Raw genomic sequence first — 21,821 nt, 5'->3', positions numbered from 1 at the left:
CCTTTTCGAGGTCATGAAGAAAGTGAATCTTCAACTAATCAAGGCTACTTTTTAGAATTTTTGAGTTGGCATGGAGACAAACATCCGAATGTGGGAAAAGTGATATTAGAAAAAGCTTCACAAAATGATACTTTGACTTGTCCTATGATCGAAAAGGATATTGTCAATGCTTGTGCGAAAGAAACATTGAAAGTTATAATTGGAGACTCTAATGGAGATTACTTTGATATATTAGTTGATGAATCCAAAAACATCTCACACAAACAATAAATGGTTCTTGTTTTGAGGTATGTTGATAAGAATGGTGAAGTTGTAGAACGATTTATTGGTCTTGTCCATGTTAATTATACATCGATATGCTCATTGAAGAAACAAATTTATTCTTTGCTTTCCGATCATTCACTAAGTTCATCCAAAATACGTGGACAAGGTTATGATGGAGCTAGTAATATGAAAGGAGAGATAAATGGTCTCATAACTTTAATTATGAAAGAGAGTCCTTCAACATATTATTTCATTGTTTTGCACATCAATTGCAACTAACACTTGTTGCTATTGCTAAAAAACATTTGGAAGTTGAAGACTTTTTTGATAATGTTACTAATGTGTTGAATGTTGTTGAAGGATCATCTAAGCGTAGAGATTTACTTCACCATCACCAAGCTGAAAATTTAAAGAAATTACTTGAGTTCGGTGAAGCTCATACCGGACGAGGATTACGTCAAGAACTTCGACTTCAAAGATCGGGTGATACTCGTTGGGGATCACATTTCAAAACATTGAATAACTTTCTTGTTATTTTCTCATATATTATTCATGTGCTTGGAGTGATTGAAATTGAAGGTTCTACCTTAAGTGATAGAAATCAAGCGGAATATCTTTTGAAAAAGGTCAAAACATTCAAATTTATTTTTATGCTTCACTTGATGTTGAAAGTGTTGGCCATGTCAAATGAGTTGCGCAGGATTTTACAAATAAAAAAAAAGATCAAGATATTGTTAATGCCGTGGAGTTTCTTAACATCTCAAAGAAAAGATTGCAAGATATAAGAGAAAATGGGTGGGAATCTTTGTTGGATGTAAGCCAGTTAACGGGCCGGGCCGGATCAACCCGGAACCGGCCCATCACTTTTAACCGGGTTGTGGGTCGGTCTGGTTCCAAGCCTGGTTTAACGGGCCGATTCGATTCCGAGCCCAATAGTAAATTTTCAAGAAATAACCCGAGATCGGCCCATTACATGTAACCCGGTCCAACCAGGGTAAACCCAGTAAAAACCGATTAAAAATCTAGTCAAAAAAAATAAAAAATTCCTCCAATATACACTATATATATCCACCTATATATATTTTAAATACGTTAAAAAATATACACACAATATATATACACTATATATATAGTATATACTACATTAGAATTTAAAAAAATATATACACAATTACATATGTAATTATGTATACGACTATATGTTAGTTAAATATATATACTACTTTAAATAAAATATATACTACAAGATATATACTACAATATATATATACTAATTTATAAAATATATACACATATATACCTTAAATATATACTACTTTAGAGTCTATAGAAAATATATACACATATATACGTACCATTCAATATATGTACTACTTTAAATAAAACATATACTACAATATATAGATACTAATTTATAAAACATATACACATGTATACCTTAAATATATACTACATTAGAGTCTATAAAAAATATATACACATGTATACGTACCATTCAATGTATGTACTACTTTAAACAATATGCTACTTAATATAATAAATTAATAGGGAGAATACTCACAAAAATACCTAATGTTTGATCAGATTTTCAGTTGAGCATACTGAATTTTGCGGGGTCCTATTGCCCCCTAGACTTTTTTTTGTATTTTAATGGAATATATCAGCCCATTTTGACAAGGGAGTGTAATCACGCCTCTTGAGCGCGTGAGAGTGATTAAAAACGTTAAAACTCTTTTTTTTGGTCAAATAACCCCTCATTTTGCTAAATTTTAAATATTTTATATTTTTTATTTATTTTTCATTCTTTCTCTTCTCTTTCTTTTTCTCTTCAATGGAGTTAAATTGGTGTTCCATTGTTGAATTGAAAATAATTTCATCACACATCCACACACACCAAATAAGTTATCTTCAACATACTCAATTCAATTACATCAATTTTACCCAATTTCACACACACACACCAAATGGGTATTCTCCAATTCCATTAAATTGGACTTGTTATTAATATTGGCGAGGCACTTCAGGTTTACCACGAGCTACATTACCAAGCAGCGCCGAACATCATCAATATATTCCTTCAGACACTCTATCATTGTCTTTACATTAAAGTTAGTTATTATCTGTACAATAATGTTTTACACATGCATACTGATTAGCCAAGAGCATCTTTGTTATTCCTGTTTTTATCAAGAACACACCCTTATGTATTTTTCGATTTTGTTCTTTTTGTCCATTCTCATCTCAATATAATCTAATGTAGTATAATCAATTCATTTGGTATGTGTGGTGAAATTGGGACCCTCTATTTGCGATTTGAATAAAATTATTGAAGAGAATTTTCGATTTGAATTTCAAATTTGGGAAAAGATTTTCTTAATGAACTAAATAAAAGTAAATTTTAAGAATGAAGACTTAAGAATTTGGTGAAAAAATGATGAAAATTTGTATTGTAGTATTACCAATGTTGTTTGTAGGAGTAATATGGCTGTAATGGTGAAAATAATGAAAATGGAGAAGAAGGGGCGCGTGTGTCACACCTCCGACAGCCAAATCTAGGTATAGAGTTTTGGGGGGTGGGGGTGGGGGGTAATAATTTCATTTTAAAAAAGTCTAGGGGGGTAATAGGACCCCCGCAAAGTTCAGTATGCTCCACTAGAAATTTGGTTAAAGTTCAGGTATTTTCGTGGGTATTATCCCAAATTAATAATACTTGAGGTTTTGAACTTAAAAGAAATTTATTTTTTCATTATGTGTATATATGATTATATGTTTGTTATGTTTAAATTTTAATTGTATATTACTTAGTGTAAAGTTTGATAGTAAATTAGTAATATATTAAAACAAAGTATTTAATTTAAACTAGAAATTCAATTTAAATCATTAAATGGAAAAAATTACAAAGTAAGGAGTGAATGAATGTTATATTTTATTGATTGCAAAATGATTCAAAATTTATAATGTACATTAATGAAAAATCTACAAAGTTTTCATCATTTTTTCCAACTCATCCATGTTAACATTAACGGAAACTGGCATAGGATAGTCAAAATCAATGAGGGCAAAACCATGCATTGGACTTGATTGTGCTGAGTTCTCCCTTGAAGTCATAATTTCTTCATGATTCCGTTCATCTTTTGGATTCACCTCTATTCCTTAATTTCTTTGTTCCTCTCTAATCCAATCTCTAAGGCAAACTAGAACATTTATAGCATTACTTCTCAATGAGTGTCGGTTGTCTCCAAGCTATTGTCGTCCCTGACTAAAAGTGCTCTCCGATGCAACGATTGACATTGGAACATTCAATATATCTCTAGCTAATCTTGAAAGCACAGGATATTGTGTTTCATTATTCTTCCACTAATCCAACGCGTTGATCCGTCATCTACTATCTTTTATCAGCGTTCGAAGATAATACTTAAGCTCTTCCCTAGAAGATGTTTTGTAAGCTCCCTCCTCAAAACTGTTCCAAACATTTAAATCATAAAAGTGATCAGGAATACCACTATGTGCCGGCCTTGTAGAAGATGATGTCTCCTCGGGAGGATGAGCAGCGACAGTTATAGTGATATTTGTTGGTACAACTAAATCAAGTAAATTAGCATAATGGTTATATAATTTATCTATGTAAATGTTCGAATCACTCATAGTCGTATACAAATCTGGTTGTTCTTGTTCTTCATCATCAGAATCATTGTTAGTATTTATTTCTAAGTTAGAATAAATAAGAGTACTAAAGTGGCACATAGTAGTAGATTTCATACATGGATTTAGTATAATACCAACCAAGTAAATAGGGGAAATAAAAAAAATATTTTTTAAATTTAGCAAACATAGCACCAGCAGCTTCTTTGTAACCTTCTTTATTCTTATATTTTTTTAGCAAAGAAGAAATATTGGTTATATATGCTAAAATATTATAAATAGTAGAATAATAAGCACCGAAAAATTCAACCGTAGCTATATAAAAATTTTCCAAAAACTTAACAAGATCATCAATTACAACCCAATCAGAATCATATATCATACATTTAGCCGAATCAACAAATGAACCACAATTTTGGTTAAAAATTAGTGTAATAGGAACTCTATAAGCATGACAAGTTTTTAAATAATCATACGTAGCATTCCATCTAGTATCACATTCTTCAGGCATCAATATCAGTCTAAGTCCATTTTGTTCACATGTAATTTTAAATTCTCTAATTCTTTTTCTTTGAATATTTCTTTGAATAAAGCCAACAACAAGCCAAAATTTTCAATATAAAGCTCAAAAAATTTAAAACCATCTCTTACAATTAAATTATATATATGACAAGCACACTTAACATGAAATATTTTAGGTAACGGCGGAGAGAGACTAGTTTTTAACTTTATAATAGCAGTATTATTGTTAGAAGCATTATCAAAAGCAATACATAAGACTATTTTTTCAACACCATACAATTCGGCAACTTTACTAATCAAATCAACAATAAATTCTCCAGTATGTCTACGATTTTCATCATACAAAAAAGCTAGAATACATTTTTGCATAACAAAATTATTATCTATCCAGTGACAAGTAACGGTTAAATAATCTTTTTTATTAACAACACGACCAAGATCAGAAGTTAGAGTCATTCTACATTGAATATTTTTTAATAATATAGATAAATAAAAAAAATATATTGTGAATGAAATCTAAAAATATCAGTCCGACAAGTACTTCTAGGAATACCATTAAACATAGGATTATAAATTGCTTGAATATAATGAATAAAAGCATCCGAAGAAAGAAAACTGAAAGGCAAACAACCCACAGCTACCTGTCATACCCTATTTTCACCTGAGGTTAAAATGAGCACGACGTTATGGACTCTAAAAGAATGAAAATTTGCACAGAGTCGCCATCTAATTTTTAAGGAAAATAAGTAAACCTATTTATTAACAAATATGATTAATGTTTTTAGTCCACGAAAACCAATTTAAGATTCTAGGTAAGGATTCAAGTTATCCCGAAGGGAAGGGGTTAGGCACCCTTCAAGATCCACAAATGTGTTACCCGGCTAGACTAAACTTTTCAAAGAGGGAAGAGGTATATTTAAAATAATGTACAAAATATGTATTAAGTATAAAATAATTCTTTTAAAAAATATAAATGATTAAAATTATGTAAAGGTATATGTGTATTAAATATATACATAAAATATATTGTTATGAAACACATGTGAAAAAAAAATATGTATAAAAATGTATAAATTACATGTGAAAAGAAAAAATATTTTGTGACGTGTATGAAGAGAAGTGTATCTTGATATGCCATAAGGAGAAAAATATTTAAAAATAATATTTTTACTTGATTTAAAATTTATGAGAAAAAAAAGTAAAGATTTATTTGAATAGAAAAGATCACAATTTTTATGATGTCAAAGTATGTAAACTAATTGATTAATTTAATTTATTAATGTAAACATTAACGGCCTAAGTTTGCATAAACACGAGGTGAAGTTGTATAAAGAAAATTTTGCCCAACACCTCAAAAATAAAGTTTTCACTATAATAACATTTGTACAAATATAAAAATAAAATACAAAATTAAAGGGGCCTCTTTGAATGCAACTCTCGACGAGTAATCCAAATAACCTGTATAAACACTTGTAAAAATGTTAGTAACGAATAAATAATAATCAAAATAAATTGAACAAGTATGTATGTATATAAATATTTAAAAAGATATTTTTTTTTGTTAAAAAATGGGCTTAGATAAAGTCATGACTGCGAAATGGTTGCTCAATTAATTGGTCGTCCTAAATCGTTTTGCTACGAAGTGGTTGCTCAATTAATTGGTTGTCCTGAATCGTCTTGTCAAAAGCTGAATTGTAAAATCTTGTATTGTTATAAAGTTTCAACATCGCCCAAAAATATTTATTTATTACGTATTTGTATACGTAAAGTCTGTCTTTTATTTACGGAGGCCTCAAATTAAAATAATTTTTCATTGGCCAAATGTGTAGTATCCATTCACTATCAATGTAAATAAATGAGAAGGACAAAAATCGTCCAAAAATCACTCCAACAACAGCAAACTCAAGGAAAAAAAATGGTCAATAACAGTGATAATAAAATAGCAAAGCAAACCGAGGCAAACACACTATCTAATTAATTCAAATATCCATCTAAACGGCTTTGACCAGATCTGTGTAGTAAAAGAAAAATATTAGAGAAAAGGGGCGACTCATGGCTGTTTCTCGGTGTTGGTAGCGGCTGTTGTAGTGGTTGATGGCGGAAGATCTGGGAAGAAACTTGATTCTCACTGGTCATCACCTTCGGCGAGCTTGCGGCGAGACGTAAAGGGAAAGCTTGTAGCGTAGGGGGTAGTATTGTTGGGCGGTTGTTTCGGGGAAGAAAACTGTGTCGAGGTGGCGCGTGAGATCGGATGAACTGTTGGTATCGATGGAGAAGACGAGCGCTTAAAAATGGAAACTATGTAGTAGGCGTCTGTATATATATTTATATGTGTGTCATTGTTTTTTATGGTAAAAAATGAAACAAAAATGGAGGTTGTTTTCTGTGTATGCATGTGTTTGTGTGCTTTTATATATATTTTTGTGTGTGTTTTGAAGATAAAAATGGAATAAATAAAATATGTTTCTATATTTATGAATATGTGTGTGGTTTTGCAAAGGAAAAATGTTTATGAGTTGTAAAAAGTAAATATATGTGTATTTTGAAAGAGAGAAAAAAATGAACAAAAATGTCTGTGTCCAAAATGTGTCCTCCCACCACTTATTTATACAAAAAATTGAGCACTCCTTTTATCAAATGGATAAAGGGGTGTCCTCTCTTTTTATAATAGAACACCCTTAGGTCCTTAAGTTATTGGCCAAAGGATTTTCATTCTTTGGACCAACGGACAAAGTAATTATCCAAAGGGTAGTGTCATTGAGTGGTCGTTGTCAGATGTGACGAGACAACAATGAGTGGTCATTGTCGGACGTGACAAGATATTATTGTGTAGTCATTGTTGGATATGATAAAACATCGAATTATTATACTACACAAAAATAATTGATCCGACTCAGCGTTTGCGGGCTATAAAATATAGATGTTGAATGAAAAAAATGTAAAGAACATTAAAATTATTAAAATATAATTAATTTAAAATACTGTAAATATATATATATATATATATATATAAAGTCATGTTGTGCACGTGTGCGGGTGATTGTAAAATGTTAAGAACAATAATAAATTGATAAAAATCCTAAAATTAGAAAAATTATTATAATAAATAAAAATATGACAAAAAATTGATTAAAATCCTAAATAAAGGATAATTATCAATAATTTATCAAACAATTGTAAAAAAAGATATGAAATTATGCTTTGTGCCCTTTAACGAACAAAAAGCCTGAAGACGTTAATTTTAGGCACGGAGAGCAAAAATTGGGTGTCAACAGTTGCCCCTTTTCATTTGAGGACGATGTAGAAGTCTTTAAATGAAAACGTTGACGTGTAGCCAATTTTGCTCGATAAAAATGATTTAAAGAAAATTCGATCGAACTCCAATTTAAAGCTACCTACATACCTCGAGTTGTATGAGGATCAGGTCAATGTAGTTCAAAAAATTTAAGCAAATCCCCCTGTTGTTAAGGGTGAGAGATCATGCGAAATGATTATTGGGAGAAGGACTAATTGGAAACAAAAGTGTTCATCAATTTTCGATGCCCCTTTCAAAATTACCCTTATGAGATGCTGGAGACGCAAGATTGTGTACTTGCTGGGGAGAAAGAATGATTGTGGTTGTGACGATTGAACTTTGCACAGATCTTCCTAAATATATCGAGTGTTACGAGAATTAGGTCACTGTAATTCAAATCATACTAATATCAAAATTTGCCTCAGTGTAGAGTTATGGTGACACTGGGTTCCTTCAAGGATGACAGCAAAGATTTTAACACGAATGGAATGAATACGGGTGCTTGTTCCAAAATTGACTATTTGGGTAGTTGGAAATGAGTAGATATCGGATAGCAATATTTGCTGGGGACTTTGAGCGAAAAAGAGATTGCGAATTTCAAAGATTGCCCCAGTATCGGATTAAGAAGATATTGAGCAATGATAATAAGGATTATAAAAATGAGAGTTTTGGGCCGAGTTGAGTTGAGTTTCTTCGCTAAAATTCCTGACGTAACTAGGGATCCTTGACATTCCGCTAGCTTGCCCCAGTTTGTTGCTAAGAGGATAGTTCCACATTGTACTGCATGTTCTAGTATTGTCTCTATTTTTTAAGGCAATCCTCCTCGAGGGGTGATAATTGAAATCTAAATAGCCTCCGTCGGCTGAGTAGTAATTGAAATGTAAATAGCCTCCGTCGGCTGAGCAGTTGATGAAATATAAATAGCCTCTGTCGGCCGAAATTTAAATAACCTCCATCGGCTGAGCAATTCCTGAAATGTAAATAGCCTCCGCCGGCTGAAATGTAAATAACCTCCGCCGACTGAAATGTAAATAGCCTCCGTCGGATGAAATGCTTGTTGAGGAAGTGAAAGTTCCATTATATGCTCTATTGTTGGGGGCGGGCCTGCCCTATCCTATTGTTCGAGGTAGACTTGCCCTGTCCTATTGTTCGGGGCGAACTGCCCTGTGTTATGTTAGAGTTTCGTGAACATCTGTTAGTACTTGATGATCGAGTCTTAATGGGGATATCCCTTTAATGCGACCTGCAAAAAATTAAGAAATTTCTTTAGAGTTAGAAAGTATAAGCGAATGAATTGATAAAACCTGGCTTCCTGGCTTGTGATAGAGATGTGATGTTGAGTTTCTTAGGGAATGTTGTAAGATACTTGACACGTGCCTCCTTGAGCATTATTATGACCTGCAAGATTCGAGAAGATTCTTTAGTGTCTTGGAATAATTATGGATAAATTAACGACACCTGGATTCTCGGCTTGTGATTTTAGGCTTCCAAGATGTTTGAACCTTTGTTGTAGCGATACAACGCTCAAAGAAAGTTTCTTAGTTTAGGGAGGGGATGTTGATTTTGTGTTGATCAAGAACTCGGCCTAGCAGTTATCTCGTCCTTCAGTCTTTCGACAATTGGTAATCTATTTGGGATTAGGAGTAGTAACACTTCCTAACCCCACATAATTTGCTTATACTAGTATGTCTTCTGTGGGAACTTTCTCCATCTTGATCTTCGCTTTTGGACTTCCATCAAAGTGACGTGGTTGTTGTGGCTTAAGATGATAAATGAAATTTGAAAAGATGTAAAAGATTATGTTGTTGATATGACCGAGCCTGACTTAAGCTACCTACATATCAAGTCAAAATGTAGTTTCGTGTGAGGGGAATCAAGAAAAATTTGGCCACAAAGGTGAGTATGTGGAGAATGGTAAGGTTGATAATCATGAGCTTGCTTTGGAAAGCTCATTTGGCCATTTGCTGAAGCGGTGCCTCTTATGTATGAGTCTTCAATATCTTATGGCTTTTTCTTGTGCTAACGATTAACATCAAAGAATTTCTTAATTTGAGTAATGCTTTTGTAAGTTGTTGGAGTCGATCAAGTGTTGAGATTTGCATCTCAATATTTTTCATGTCAGGGTTTTGAGTGGAAGAGTAGTGAACGCGTTGTATAAGCTATCTTCATATGTAGTCTCGCTGACTTGCGTTTTGATGAAAGCAAGAGGCTTGGGTACATGCGCGAGTCTTCTCTGCATAAACTCTGAATATTTCTTGGGTGCCTCATTAATAGTCTCCTTATCTTGTGGGCGTCTTCGTATATGAACTCTTTTTGAGTCCACTACAGTCGTCCTTTTGTGTACCTGTTAGAAAGGAAATAACTTGCAACAACAGACATAACAACGCTTTTGGTTGTTGCATAATTATTTGTCAGTTGAATATGTCTTCAAAGTGGGGTGCCCCTTTTGGACACCGATGACACTTTATGTAGAAGGGCCCTTACGATCGTGTAATCTTGTGTTGATGCGGTAACCCTTTTGAGTCACCTATAATGTTTGTGGAATGATAACCTCTCTAGTTATTGCCAATAAATCTTCGCATATGATCTCGGAAAAGTCTTGCGCATCTTTTGTATCAATACTACTTATAGATTCCTCTTGAATCGTCAATCTTTGGATTATCTTGCGCATTATTTGATGTTAAATACGAGGCGACTTATAGATATCCTTTGAATTGTCAGCCTTTAGGTAGTCCTGTGCATTATCTGACTTTGGATAAGAAATGATTTACAGATATCCCTTCAATTGCTAGCTTTTAGGTGTTCCTGCACATCTTTCGACCTTGGACATAATATGACTTATAGATATCTCTCAAATTATTAGTCCTTGGGTAATCTTGCACATAATCGATCTTGGATATGACGCGGCTTATAGAGAACCCTTGGACATACCAATTTGATAATCTCGCATATTCTCCGGTAAGGATTTAGTCGCGACTTATGGGTAACCATTGGACTATCAATTTAGGTAACCCTACATACTATCCGGTTAGGATATTATTGCGTCTTACAGATGAACTATGGGCTTTAAACTCAGAGATAATCTTGCACACTATCTTATTTCAAATAATATGACTTATAGATGATCCTCAAATTGTCAATTTCAAGGAAATCTCATATGACGTTCGCTTTTAGATAGCGACTTAAAGACGAATCATGAGTTTTTGATGAATTCAGATGATTATTCATAGGATGATGAGATATCCTCGACGCCAACTTATGTTATCTCACGTGTCAATAGATGTTGAATATTGATATCCTCGATTGATGTATTAATCATAATCCAAGCTAGAACGCTTTTAAGCATATTTTAGAAATCCTCCTGAAGATTTGGTTGACTTCTTTATGACTGAAGTAACGAGTGTTTGATCCTGCGCTGATCGTCGATATGATTTTGGATCATTTGTATTGATAGTATCTTTTAACAATATTTGTAGAGAAGATCTTTGGTTAAGTGGTGGAAGTGTCTTCTGTATTGACCCTTGGTGCATTTCTCTCGATATTGTAGTCAATTCATCCCCTGTTGATGTCTTGTAGCTCTAATGATGTCTTGCATTATCTGTTACAAATCAACCTTGATTGTAACATTTCCAAGTTGAACGTCCTAGCCTTTGTTGATTTTCGAAACGTTCTTCAAAATTTTGCCCTAGTCTCTTGGAGAGACTTTCTCGATGATTCTTCATTGCGTATCTTGGGATAGTCTTGATGGATCGTGTTGGGTTTTCTAGATACCGTCGCGTTCAAGTTTCTCTTGTCGTTAGGAAAAAGTAGAATTTTGTATTAGAAAGGGACCAAGCCTTATATAGGCTGCCTATGTATCCCGCTGAGGGAAATCAGGTCACACATAGTTCCAACTACAAAAGGGGAAATGATTCTACTTAAGTATGACCGAACCCGATGAGGGTTGCCTACGTATCTCACCATGAGAAATTAGGTCAGAACGTAGTTCTGATACATGATAATTAGAGGAAATCCTATGTCTTCAAATGTAGGACTATATTGCCTACTTCTGAGTCAATCAACTTGGATTTATCACTATTGCATTCCCACTAAAGTTAATTGCTTCTCTGTAGGATGGCTTATATGAAAGCCTTGCCGGCTCGGCGTGGAGGATGGTGTCCCTCATGTCATATACACTCTTCCATTTTCATGACTGGGCATTAGATCAATATTTGTATTTGGTTGCACTTCGACACATTGGATTACCCCGGCCTTGGTCAAGCACTCAATTCTATGCCTTAACCTATGACAATCTTCAGTGCCGTGACCCTGAACTCCAGAGTGAAAAGCACATCGCTTTCTTTCATCGAACCATTTAGGTAATGGATTAGGAATCTTCGCCAACTCCGATCGCAATAAATTTCCAGCTCTCAGTCTCTCAAAAAGTATCAATGGTTCAATAAATTGAGTGTAGCTTCGATTATGCTTACCCTTCGAATTTTGTCTTAGTGCAAAAGGTGTCGGATTTTGATAAACTGACAATTGGATTGGTACGCATGGTTGTTGGAGGCTGTACTGACTGATAGCATTTAGGTATTGGAGTTTCTAGCCATAAAAAATTAGGAGGGCGCGGTAGAGTAGCCGTGGATGGATGTGTGGGATCCTTTCCTTGGTGTAGTTCTCTTCTTAACGTCTCGAGTTGTTGCTCTAAAAGAAGCATACGTTCATTATCTTGTCTTTTGAAAATTCCTGATACATTTGCCAACGTTGGAACACTTCTGGTCGGGTCGACGGTATTGGTGTTCATTATATAGCTTAAGTCGGCTAGTTCTATCGATTAACACAATCAACCTCTATCGGGGAATAATACAAACACGAATGAAAGTTCAAGAGTTAGTTCATGTCGATGGACAAGCACATTCAGACAACGTCGAGTAAGCGTATCTTATATTGTGGAGCCTCATTTTGCTAGAGGTAGGCCTTCGTCCAAACAAGCTGATATAGATGAATCTAGATTTTGACGCATTTTGGATTCAGAACAATTTATGTTTTTTTGAAGAGGGAATGTATCCAACAAGGGCGGCTAAAAGAGGCCTATATAGTCGATAAGAATTGATAGAAGCGGGCTAAAACAATGCCTTTAAAAGAGTGAGTATCTCAAGTCTCGTTATTGATGAATGAGGATCTTTTGGTAGAGATATTGAATGGAGGAGAAGTATCAACGATGCCTCATGCTCATTGGCTGGAAAGAGTTAGAAGTGGGTGAAAACGAATAATATTCCACATTCATTGTTTTGAAGAAAGGTGTCAAATAATTGTAGAGTTTTGAATAATATTCTACGTCTGTTGACTAGAAAAAAGAATCAAACATTGGAAGAATGCTTGACGACATTCCACTCTAGTTTGGATCAAAAAAGAAAAAGTTAGAAGTAGGTGGAGTTTTTAGTGACATTCCTATCAGCGGACTTGAAGAGAAAGTCGAACGAAAGCAAAACATTTTTAAAACACCTGGCTTTCATCGACTCTGAGAAAGATATTTGTGAAGCAGAGTTTTAACAACACTCTGTATTCGTGAAAATGGTGTCAAATGTTGGCTAGTTTGGGTAATACTTTATGTCTATTGACATGAAAATGATGTCGAATGAAGGAAGAGTAAAAGAAGGCTAATTTGATTGATCTGAATCCATTAATGTCCGATTTTTGGATTATCTGAATCAGTTCTAAGACAAAATATGTCATAAAGGTTTCATAACCTTCTAACGAAAGGGTGGCTTCCTAGTTGCGAAGACGATATCTTGGACCATCCCGCCTAAGGTATATGCAATATGACCTATTACTAGAGTAGGATTTTTCCCTAAATGTTCAAGAGTGGGACTGAATATTTACGAGAAGGTGCACTAACCTAACTGCACCAACTCTGAAACTAAGGAATCCAAAGAAGGTTCAGAGGAATGCAGTTCACCCCTCGCGTGTACCACAGTGTGTGAATTGTGTACGGCCAAAGACTCGATAGAAAAATGCAAGTGATAAAGCAGTAACAAGTAGTGTTATTCAAACAAATAAGGAACGCAAGTTTGGATTTGGCTTGCGTCTTTTCACACATAGCATGATATAAAAATATGTAAAACAAATAACATAATAAAGCATAAAAATCCTAAACTAAGCATTATAAAAAAATGTAAAGAATTTATGAGCAAATTCACATAATTTGCAGTGTAATAGGTAAAGAATTTAATCATATACAAAAAATGTAAAAATACCTCCCTTGATTGAAAATAGAGTCGATCATGGGTAGAACGTCTCCTCATCCCCAGCGGAGTCGCCATTCTGTCATACCCTATTTTTACCTGAGGTTAAAATGAGCACGACGTTATGGACTCTAAAAGAATGAAAATTTGCACAGAGTCGCCACCTAATTTTTAAGGAAAATAAGGAAACCTATTTATTAACAAATATGATTAATGTTTTTAGTCTACGAAAACCAATTTAAGATTCTAGGTAAGGATTCAAGTTATACCGAAGGGAAAGGGTTAGGCACCCTTCGAGATCCACAAATGTGGTACCCGGCTAGACTAAATTTTTCAAAGAGGGAAGAGGTATATTTAAAATAATGTACAAAATATGTATTAAGTATAAAATAATTCTTTTCAAAAATATAAATGATTAAAATTATGTAAAGGTATATGTATATTAAATATATAAATAAAAATATTGTTATGAAACACATTTGAAAAAAAAATATGTATAAAGAATGTATAAATTACATGTGAAAAGAAAAAATATTTTGTGACGTGTATGAAGAGAAGTGTATCTTGATATGCCATGAGGAGAAAAATATTTAAAAATAATATTTTTACTTGATTTAAAATTTACGAGAAAAAAAGTAAAGATTTATTTGAATAGAAAAGATCACAATGTTTATGATGTCAAAGTATGTAAACTAATTGATTAATTTAATTTATTAATGTAAACATTAATGAGCTAAGTTTGCATAAACACAGGTGAAGTTGTATAAAGAAAATTCCGCCCAACACCCTTAAAATAAAGTTTTCACTATAATAACATTTGTACAAATATAAAAATATAATACAAAATTAAAAGGGCCTCTTTGAATGCAACTCTCGACGAGTAATCCAAATAACCTGTATAAACACTTGTAAAAATGTTAGTAACGAATAAATAATAATCAAAATAAATTGAACAAGTATGTGTGTATATAAATATTTAAAAATATATTTTTTTTGTTAAAAAGTGGGCTCAGATAAAGTCATGACTGCGAATTGGTTGCTCAATTAATTGGCCGTCCTAAATCGTCTTGTTAAAATCTGAATTGTAAAATCTTGTATTGTTATAAAGTTTCAACATCGCCCAAAAATATTTATTTATTACGTATTTGTATACGTAAAGTCCGTCTTTTATTTACGGAGGCCTCAAATTAAAATAATTTTTCATTGGCCAAATGTGTAGTATCCATTCACTATCAGTGTAAATAAATGAGAAAGACAAAAATCGTCCAAAAATCACTCCAACAGCAGCAAACTCAAGGAAAAAAAATGGTCAATAACAGTGATAGTAAAATAGCAAAGCAAATAGAGACAAACACATTATCTAATTAATTCAAATATCCATCCAAACGGTTTTGACCAGATCTGTGTAGTAAAAGAAAAATATTACAGAAAAGGGGCGGCTCGTGGCTGTTTCTCGATGTTGGTAGCGGCTGTTGTAGTGGTTGATGGCGGAAGATCTGGGAAGAAACTCGATGCTCACCAGTCATCACCTCCAGCGAGCTTACGGCGAGACGTAAGGGAAAGCTTGTAACATGGGGGGTGGTATTGTTGGGTGGCTATTTCGGGGAAGAAAACCATGTGGAGGTGGCGCGTGAGATCGAATGAATTGTTGGTATCTATGGAGAAGACGAGCGCTTAAAAATGGAAACTATGTAGTAGGCGTCTGTATATATATTTATATGCGTGTCATTGTTGTTGATGGTAAAAAATGAAACAAAAATGGAGGTTGTTTTCTCTGTATGCGTGTGTTTGTGTGTTTTTATATATATTTTTGTGTGTGTTTTGAAGATAAAAATGGAATAAATAAAATATGTTTGTATATTTATGAATATGTGTGTGGGTTTGCAAAGGAAAAATGTTTATGAGTTGTAAAAAACAAATATACGTGTATTTTGAAAGAGAGGAAAAAATGAACAAAAATGTGTGTCCAAAATGTGTCCTCCCACCACCTATTTATACAAAAAATTGAGCACCCCTTTTATCCAATGGATAAAGGGGTGTCCTCTCTTTTTATAATAGAACACCCTTAGGTCCTTAAGTTATTGGCCAAAGGATTTTCATTCTTTTGACCAACGGACAAAGTAATTATCCAAAGGGTAGTGTCATTGAGTGGTCGTTGTCAGATGTGACGAGACAACAATGAGTGGTCATTGTCGGACGTGACAAGACATTATTGTGTAGTCGTTGTCGGATTTGATAAGACATCAAATTATTATACTGCACAAAAATAATTGATCCGACTTAGTGTTTGCGGACTGTAAAATATAGATGTTAAGTGAAAAAAATGTAAAGAACATTAAAATTATTAAAATATGATTAATTTAAAATACTGCAAATATATATATATATATAACGTCATGTTGTGCACGTGTGTGGGTGATTGTAAAATGTTAAGAACGATAATGAATTGATAAAAATCCTAAAATTAGAAAAATTATTATAAGAAATAAAAATATGACAAAATATTGATTAAAATCTTAAAGAAAGGATAATTATCAATAATTTATCAAATAATTGTAAGAAAAATAAGATGTGAAAATTATGCTCCATGCCCTTTAATGAACAAAAAGCTTGAAGACGTTAATTTTAGGCACGGAGAGCAAAAATTGGGTGTCAACACTATCATTTTTTCTATTTCTTCCAGGTTCCTCAATTTATTATAATTCTTAATTACCTAACTGGTTGCTGGGTCCATTCTAGTTTGTGCTGGCCCACCAACAGCCTCACCGCCTCGTGTAATAAATAACTCTCTTTCGTGATTATCATTTATATGTCTCATTAACGTACTCGTACACCTTGATTGCCTCCTCTTTTATGCTCATATACTTGTTGACGAATATTGTATTGCACCTTAGTCTCTATTTCTATACGTGTAAAAAATTGTCATGCAATACTAGTTGTTCTACGAGCTCTTGGCCGATTTAGATCTAACATTAGCATTTCCTATTACGGGTGTCTCACCAATATTTTCATCATCTTCTTCTAAATTAACCGCATCTACTTCATTTTCTTCTTCTATACTGTAATTTTCCTGAGCTTCTGCATAATTCATATCGTGAGCACCTACACCTACTTCTTCCTCAAAAGATTGACTAAGCGGTACCAGAGGCACACGGGTATATCTACTACTTGAACTACCTCTACCGCCAGTAATTCGCTTTTTACTATCACTACCACTTCCAGGACAAAAAATTTTGACACTTTTACCAAGGTTTCTTAATTTATCCATAATATAAATCAAACTAAAAAAGATTCAAAATACACAAAAATAATAAAATTAAATATTCAACAATTAATACACTAATTAAAAATTAAAAGTAAGAGATAGAACGACAATACCAAATTTTGAAAGTATCCGAAAGTTGCGACTTTAGAAACTTCCACTCGTACTCTATAATCGTAAAATTAAAAAATAAAATTGAGTACTTTGAAGATATATAGAATATTTGAGACTTGAGAGAGAATGAAAATTGTATGGAAAATGATTTGAAAGTGTAGGGTATTTATAGAAATTTTTTGGGTTTTAAAAAATATTTTAAATTAAAAAAAAAATTTTAATAAAAAGGGCCAAAAAAGTCGTTTTTGGGTCCAAACGGCCATATAGCCGTTGGGTCCAACAGCTACTTTGGCCCAACAGTCAAATTCATAATTTTTTTTTTAAAAAAAAAATTATCCAGGCCGGTTAACTGGCGGGCCGGGTCAACCGAGCCCAAAAAAAGGCCCAACTCGGGATCGACAGCCCGGGGACTGACTGGGCTGGGTTTAACCAGGCCCGGTTACTAAATGGGTCAGGTTGGGCCGGGTCAAACCGGCCCATTTAACACCCTTAGTTGGATGATGTTTCTTCATTTTTTATTCATATGGTATCTTAATTCCCAAATTAGATGAGCCTTATTTTCCTGAAAAGTCAAAGCATAAGTGTTTGGATGTTTGTTATTCACACCATTTGCACGTTGAAATCTTTTGTGTTGTCATTGATGTGCAACTTCAAGAGCTTAATGATTGTTTTGATGTAGTGAGTAGCGATCTGCTTCTTGGGATGGACAGCTTGAATTCTGTCAATAATTTCTCTAACTTTGGTAAAGGTAGAATCATGACTTTAGCAAAGTGTTATCCGAATGAGTTTGATGATGAAAAGCTTCGAGATTTGAGTTACCAACTTGATACTTTCATAATTCATATGCGAGGTGGTAATTTCAAATTCTCCAACTTGCAAGAAATTCGTAATTTGACAAAGGCATTAGTTGAGACAAATCTTGTGGAGAGTTATTCACTTGTTTATTTACTTGTGAAGTTGACTCTAATTTTACCGTTGCTACGATAACTGTGGAAAGAACATTCTCTTTCATGAAACACATAAAAAATAAAATGTGAAATAGTATTGGTGATCAATATTTAAATGATTGTTTAGTATGTTACATAGAGCGTGATGTATTTGCAAATGTAAGTAATGATGTCATCGTTGATCGTTTTCAGAATATGAAAACTCGTCGTGGACAATTGTAATGAATTATGGATATTACATTATGATATTAGTAATATTATCGAAAGATTAAGTTTTGCCATTTTCTTATTGTTCTTTTTTATTAATTGATTGGTTAATTATCCTATAGATCGATAAATGAATAATGATTAATTTAAATGATAAGTTTACTTGGCATCCAGAGAAGTCGGATCCTGGATCGGCCTCTGAGTGTAGTAGAAATTTAAACTTGACTCCCTCCATTTTCGTTAACTTGTCATACTTTGACTTGATACATTCATTAAGAAAATAATTATTGACATAGTTATTTATCAAATACCCCTTTTAAATAATGTTTATTATTTTGTCTTGAAATTAATTTCGACAAAAAATAATTATAGTTAAAGGTACAATAGGAAAATAAAAGTTGTCTTTTCTTGATATGTCAAGAATGACAAGTAAAAATAGAAATTCAATTAGAAAATAAGTGACAAGTAAAATCGAACGGAAGAAGTATAAAGTTAAATAAGTAGAAATACACCTCATACATGACAATCTCACGTGAATTGTCACGCAGATGCAACGTAAGATGGGTGTATCTACCGGTTCAACTTTATACCAATAAAAGTGTCTTCTTGTGCATATTCAAAGTTGGATATAAATGCCAGCTACATTTATTTTAAATGACACATTTATGTATTATTGTTAAATTTTATTTTCTTACGGTTCATCTTTCCTATTTTGGACCCCTCTCACCTCTCTACCCCCAAGCACCCCACCCCTACCCCACTATATACGTCTATAAATTATAGTCATTTCTTTCCATTTTATCCTTATCTATTACTTACATTCATTATTCAATACGTTTCTTACAGAATTGATAGATCGACGAAGGGAGTAATTCATAATTTGTATTTTGTAGTATACCCATCCCCTATCTCTCTATCCCCACCCACCCCACCATATATATGTCTATAAATTGGACATTCTTTGCACCTCAAACAAAAAAATCTCTCCTCAAAATCCCCCACTTTGTTTGAGCTTTCAAAAATTGTACTCAAAAATTCAATTTTTTTCAAGTAGATACCCAATTAATTAAATTCATAATTCGTTTAAGTTAACTATAAAAAATTTCAAGACTACACATAGTTTTAACTAATATTTATATTATTAAGTAATTTATGACGGAATATCACATTCGTGTCAATTTCGTGACAAATCTGTGATTAGATCTTCATTTCAATAATAAAGTAGTGACAAATTTGTAATAAATTGTTGTTTTCATCTTAAATATGTGACAAATTCGGTAAATTCTATCACAAATTCTTTTCAATTCTGTCACAAGTCAATGTTTTTCTTGTAGTGACAAAAAATATACAAAATGAGCAACAAAGTTATCTCTTTGCTAAATCATGTTTTTCAAGTAGTGCAAGTTTTTAAAAATTATATGATGTGAAATATAAAATACAAATAGTTAAAATGTTATTTCTTATAGTTAATGAAAGTTAGTAGTCAAAAACCTTCATAAACGACTTATCTTATGGTGTATGGTAGATAGAGCTCTTTCTATCTCTAATATTCAAATTTTTTCTAGAATATTTAACTTTCTTTTTCTATGATTATAGATTTTAAAGGTAGTTTGCGATATCTCGTGTAGCTCGCTAGATTGCACTCACGTTATTTACTACTAGGCTTCAAATTGATCTTGACCCCTTGTCTGCTTCGTGAGTTCCGATGACAAAGAGCTTGGAGGTTTGTCTTTATCCTCTCACGAGGTTTTTCACTAGCCCTCCCTCTTATTTATTGTGGTCATTTCACACAACACGATAATCCAGAAATCAAAAGATCTGATACTTATCTCATATCTTTTTATTAATGTTTACAATATTCTTTACCTATAGGAAAACTCTCAGACGACATGAAATTGAAATAAATATGATAGTAAATTCTGAATATCAAATTGGTAAACAAACAAAAAAATTGGTTCACACATTTAGCACATCAAGTTGCATTTGAATACATTTTGTGCAGCCAAAATTTTATGGCATCATACATAAATGTGTCCTATAATGTGATTTTAGCTGACATTTATGTTCTTCAATTTGAGTGTACCAGAAATTTAAACTTGACTCCCTCCATTTGCTTTAACTTGTCATACTTTGACTTGATACTTTCATTAAGAAAATAATTATTGACATAGTTATTTATCAAGTACCCTTGTTAAATGATGTTTATTATTTTGTCTTGAAATTAATTTCGACAAAAAATAATTAACGTTAAAGGTAAAATAGGAATGTATTTTCTTGATATGACAAGTAAAAATAGAAATTTAATTAGAAAATAAGTGACAAGTAAAATGGAACAGAGGAAGTATAAAGTTAAACAAGTAGACATACACATCATACATGACAATCTCACGTGAATTGTCACGCAGATGCAACGTAAGATGGGTGTATCTACCTGTTCAACTTTATACCAATTTAAGTGTCTCTTGGTGTATATCCAAAGTTGGATATAAATGTCAGCTAACTTCGTTTTAAATGACACATTTATATATTATTGCCAAAGTTTATTTTTTTTACAGTTTGTCTTTCCTATTTTGGACCCCTCTCCCCTCTCTACCCTCAACGACCCCACCCCCACCCCACTATATACGTCTATAAATTATAGTTATTTCTATCCATTTTATCCTTATCTATTAATTACAGTCATTACTCAATACGTTTCTCAAAGCATTAATAGATAGGCGGAGGGAGTAATTTATAATTTGTATTTTGTAGTACATCCACCCCTACCTCTCTACCCCCACCCACCCCACCATATATATGTCTATACTAGATATCAATGGCCCGTGATATATATTTTTTTAATCAATTTAGGTGATGCAAATATAATTTAGATAATTTGTTATTAAATTATTTACATTTTAAATTATTGTAATTTATAATATTTTTTCTTCTATTCCAATTTAAGTGACACAAATATAATTTTAGAGCCATCCAAATATTTTATATCTTTTAAATTTTTAACTTGTTAATTATTTTATTTATAATTTTTTTTACATAATTTTTCAATAAGACTTTCTTCGTCCTAGTTTATGTAGCACAAATAAAATTTCGATAGTCAATCAATTTTTTCTATATTAAGTTTTAATATTTTTATTTACAATATATTTTATAATGTCTTTCTCTGTCTCATCCTAATTTATGTGTCACTAATATAATTTTGATAGGTAATCAAATTTTTTATTTTGACATATTATTTTGTGTTTATTTTACTTTTTTGAAGAAATATTATTAATTTTTTAATGCTTAGGTGACTATAATAATTAATTAGGAGTGATATAGGTAAATCACGATTGAACCAATAA

General features: G+C 32.7%; 1 protein-coding gene across 1 annotated transcript in view; it reads left to right on the top strand.

Annotated features, from left to right (window-relative positions):
* Nucleotides 1–18,313, top strand: part of LOC107858284 — a 21,506-nt gene extending 3,193 nt beyond the window's left edge. Inside the window, exons 2-4 of the mRNA XM_047393903.1 lie at nt 625–890; nt 965–1,199; nt 17,874–18,313. Of these exons, the coding sequence (XP_047249859.1) occupies nt 625–890; nt 965–1,199; nt 17,874–18,313 (941 nt within the window). The remainder of the gene's footprint in view (nt 1–624; nt 891–964; nt 1,200–17,873) is intronic.
* Nucleotides 18,314–21,821: the final 3,508 nt, after the last annotated feature.

The sequence above is a fragment of the Capsicum annuum genome, chromosome 7 (genome assembly GCF_002878395.1).
Source record: "Capsicum annuum cultivar UCD-10X-F1 chromosome 7, UCD10Xv1.1, whole genome shotgun sequence".
Lineage (NCBI taxonomy): Eukaryota > Viridiplantae > Streptophyta > Magnoliopsida > Solanales > Solanaceae > Capsicum > Capsicum annuum.
Note: the sequence above shows the minus strand (reverse complement) of the source record. Positions and strands in the feature narration are given on the sequence as shown.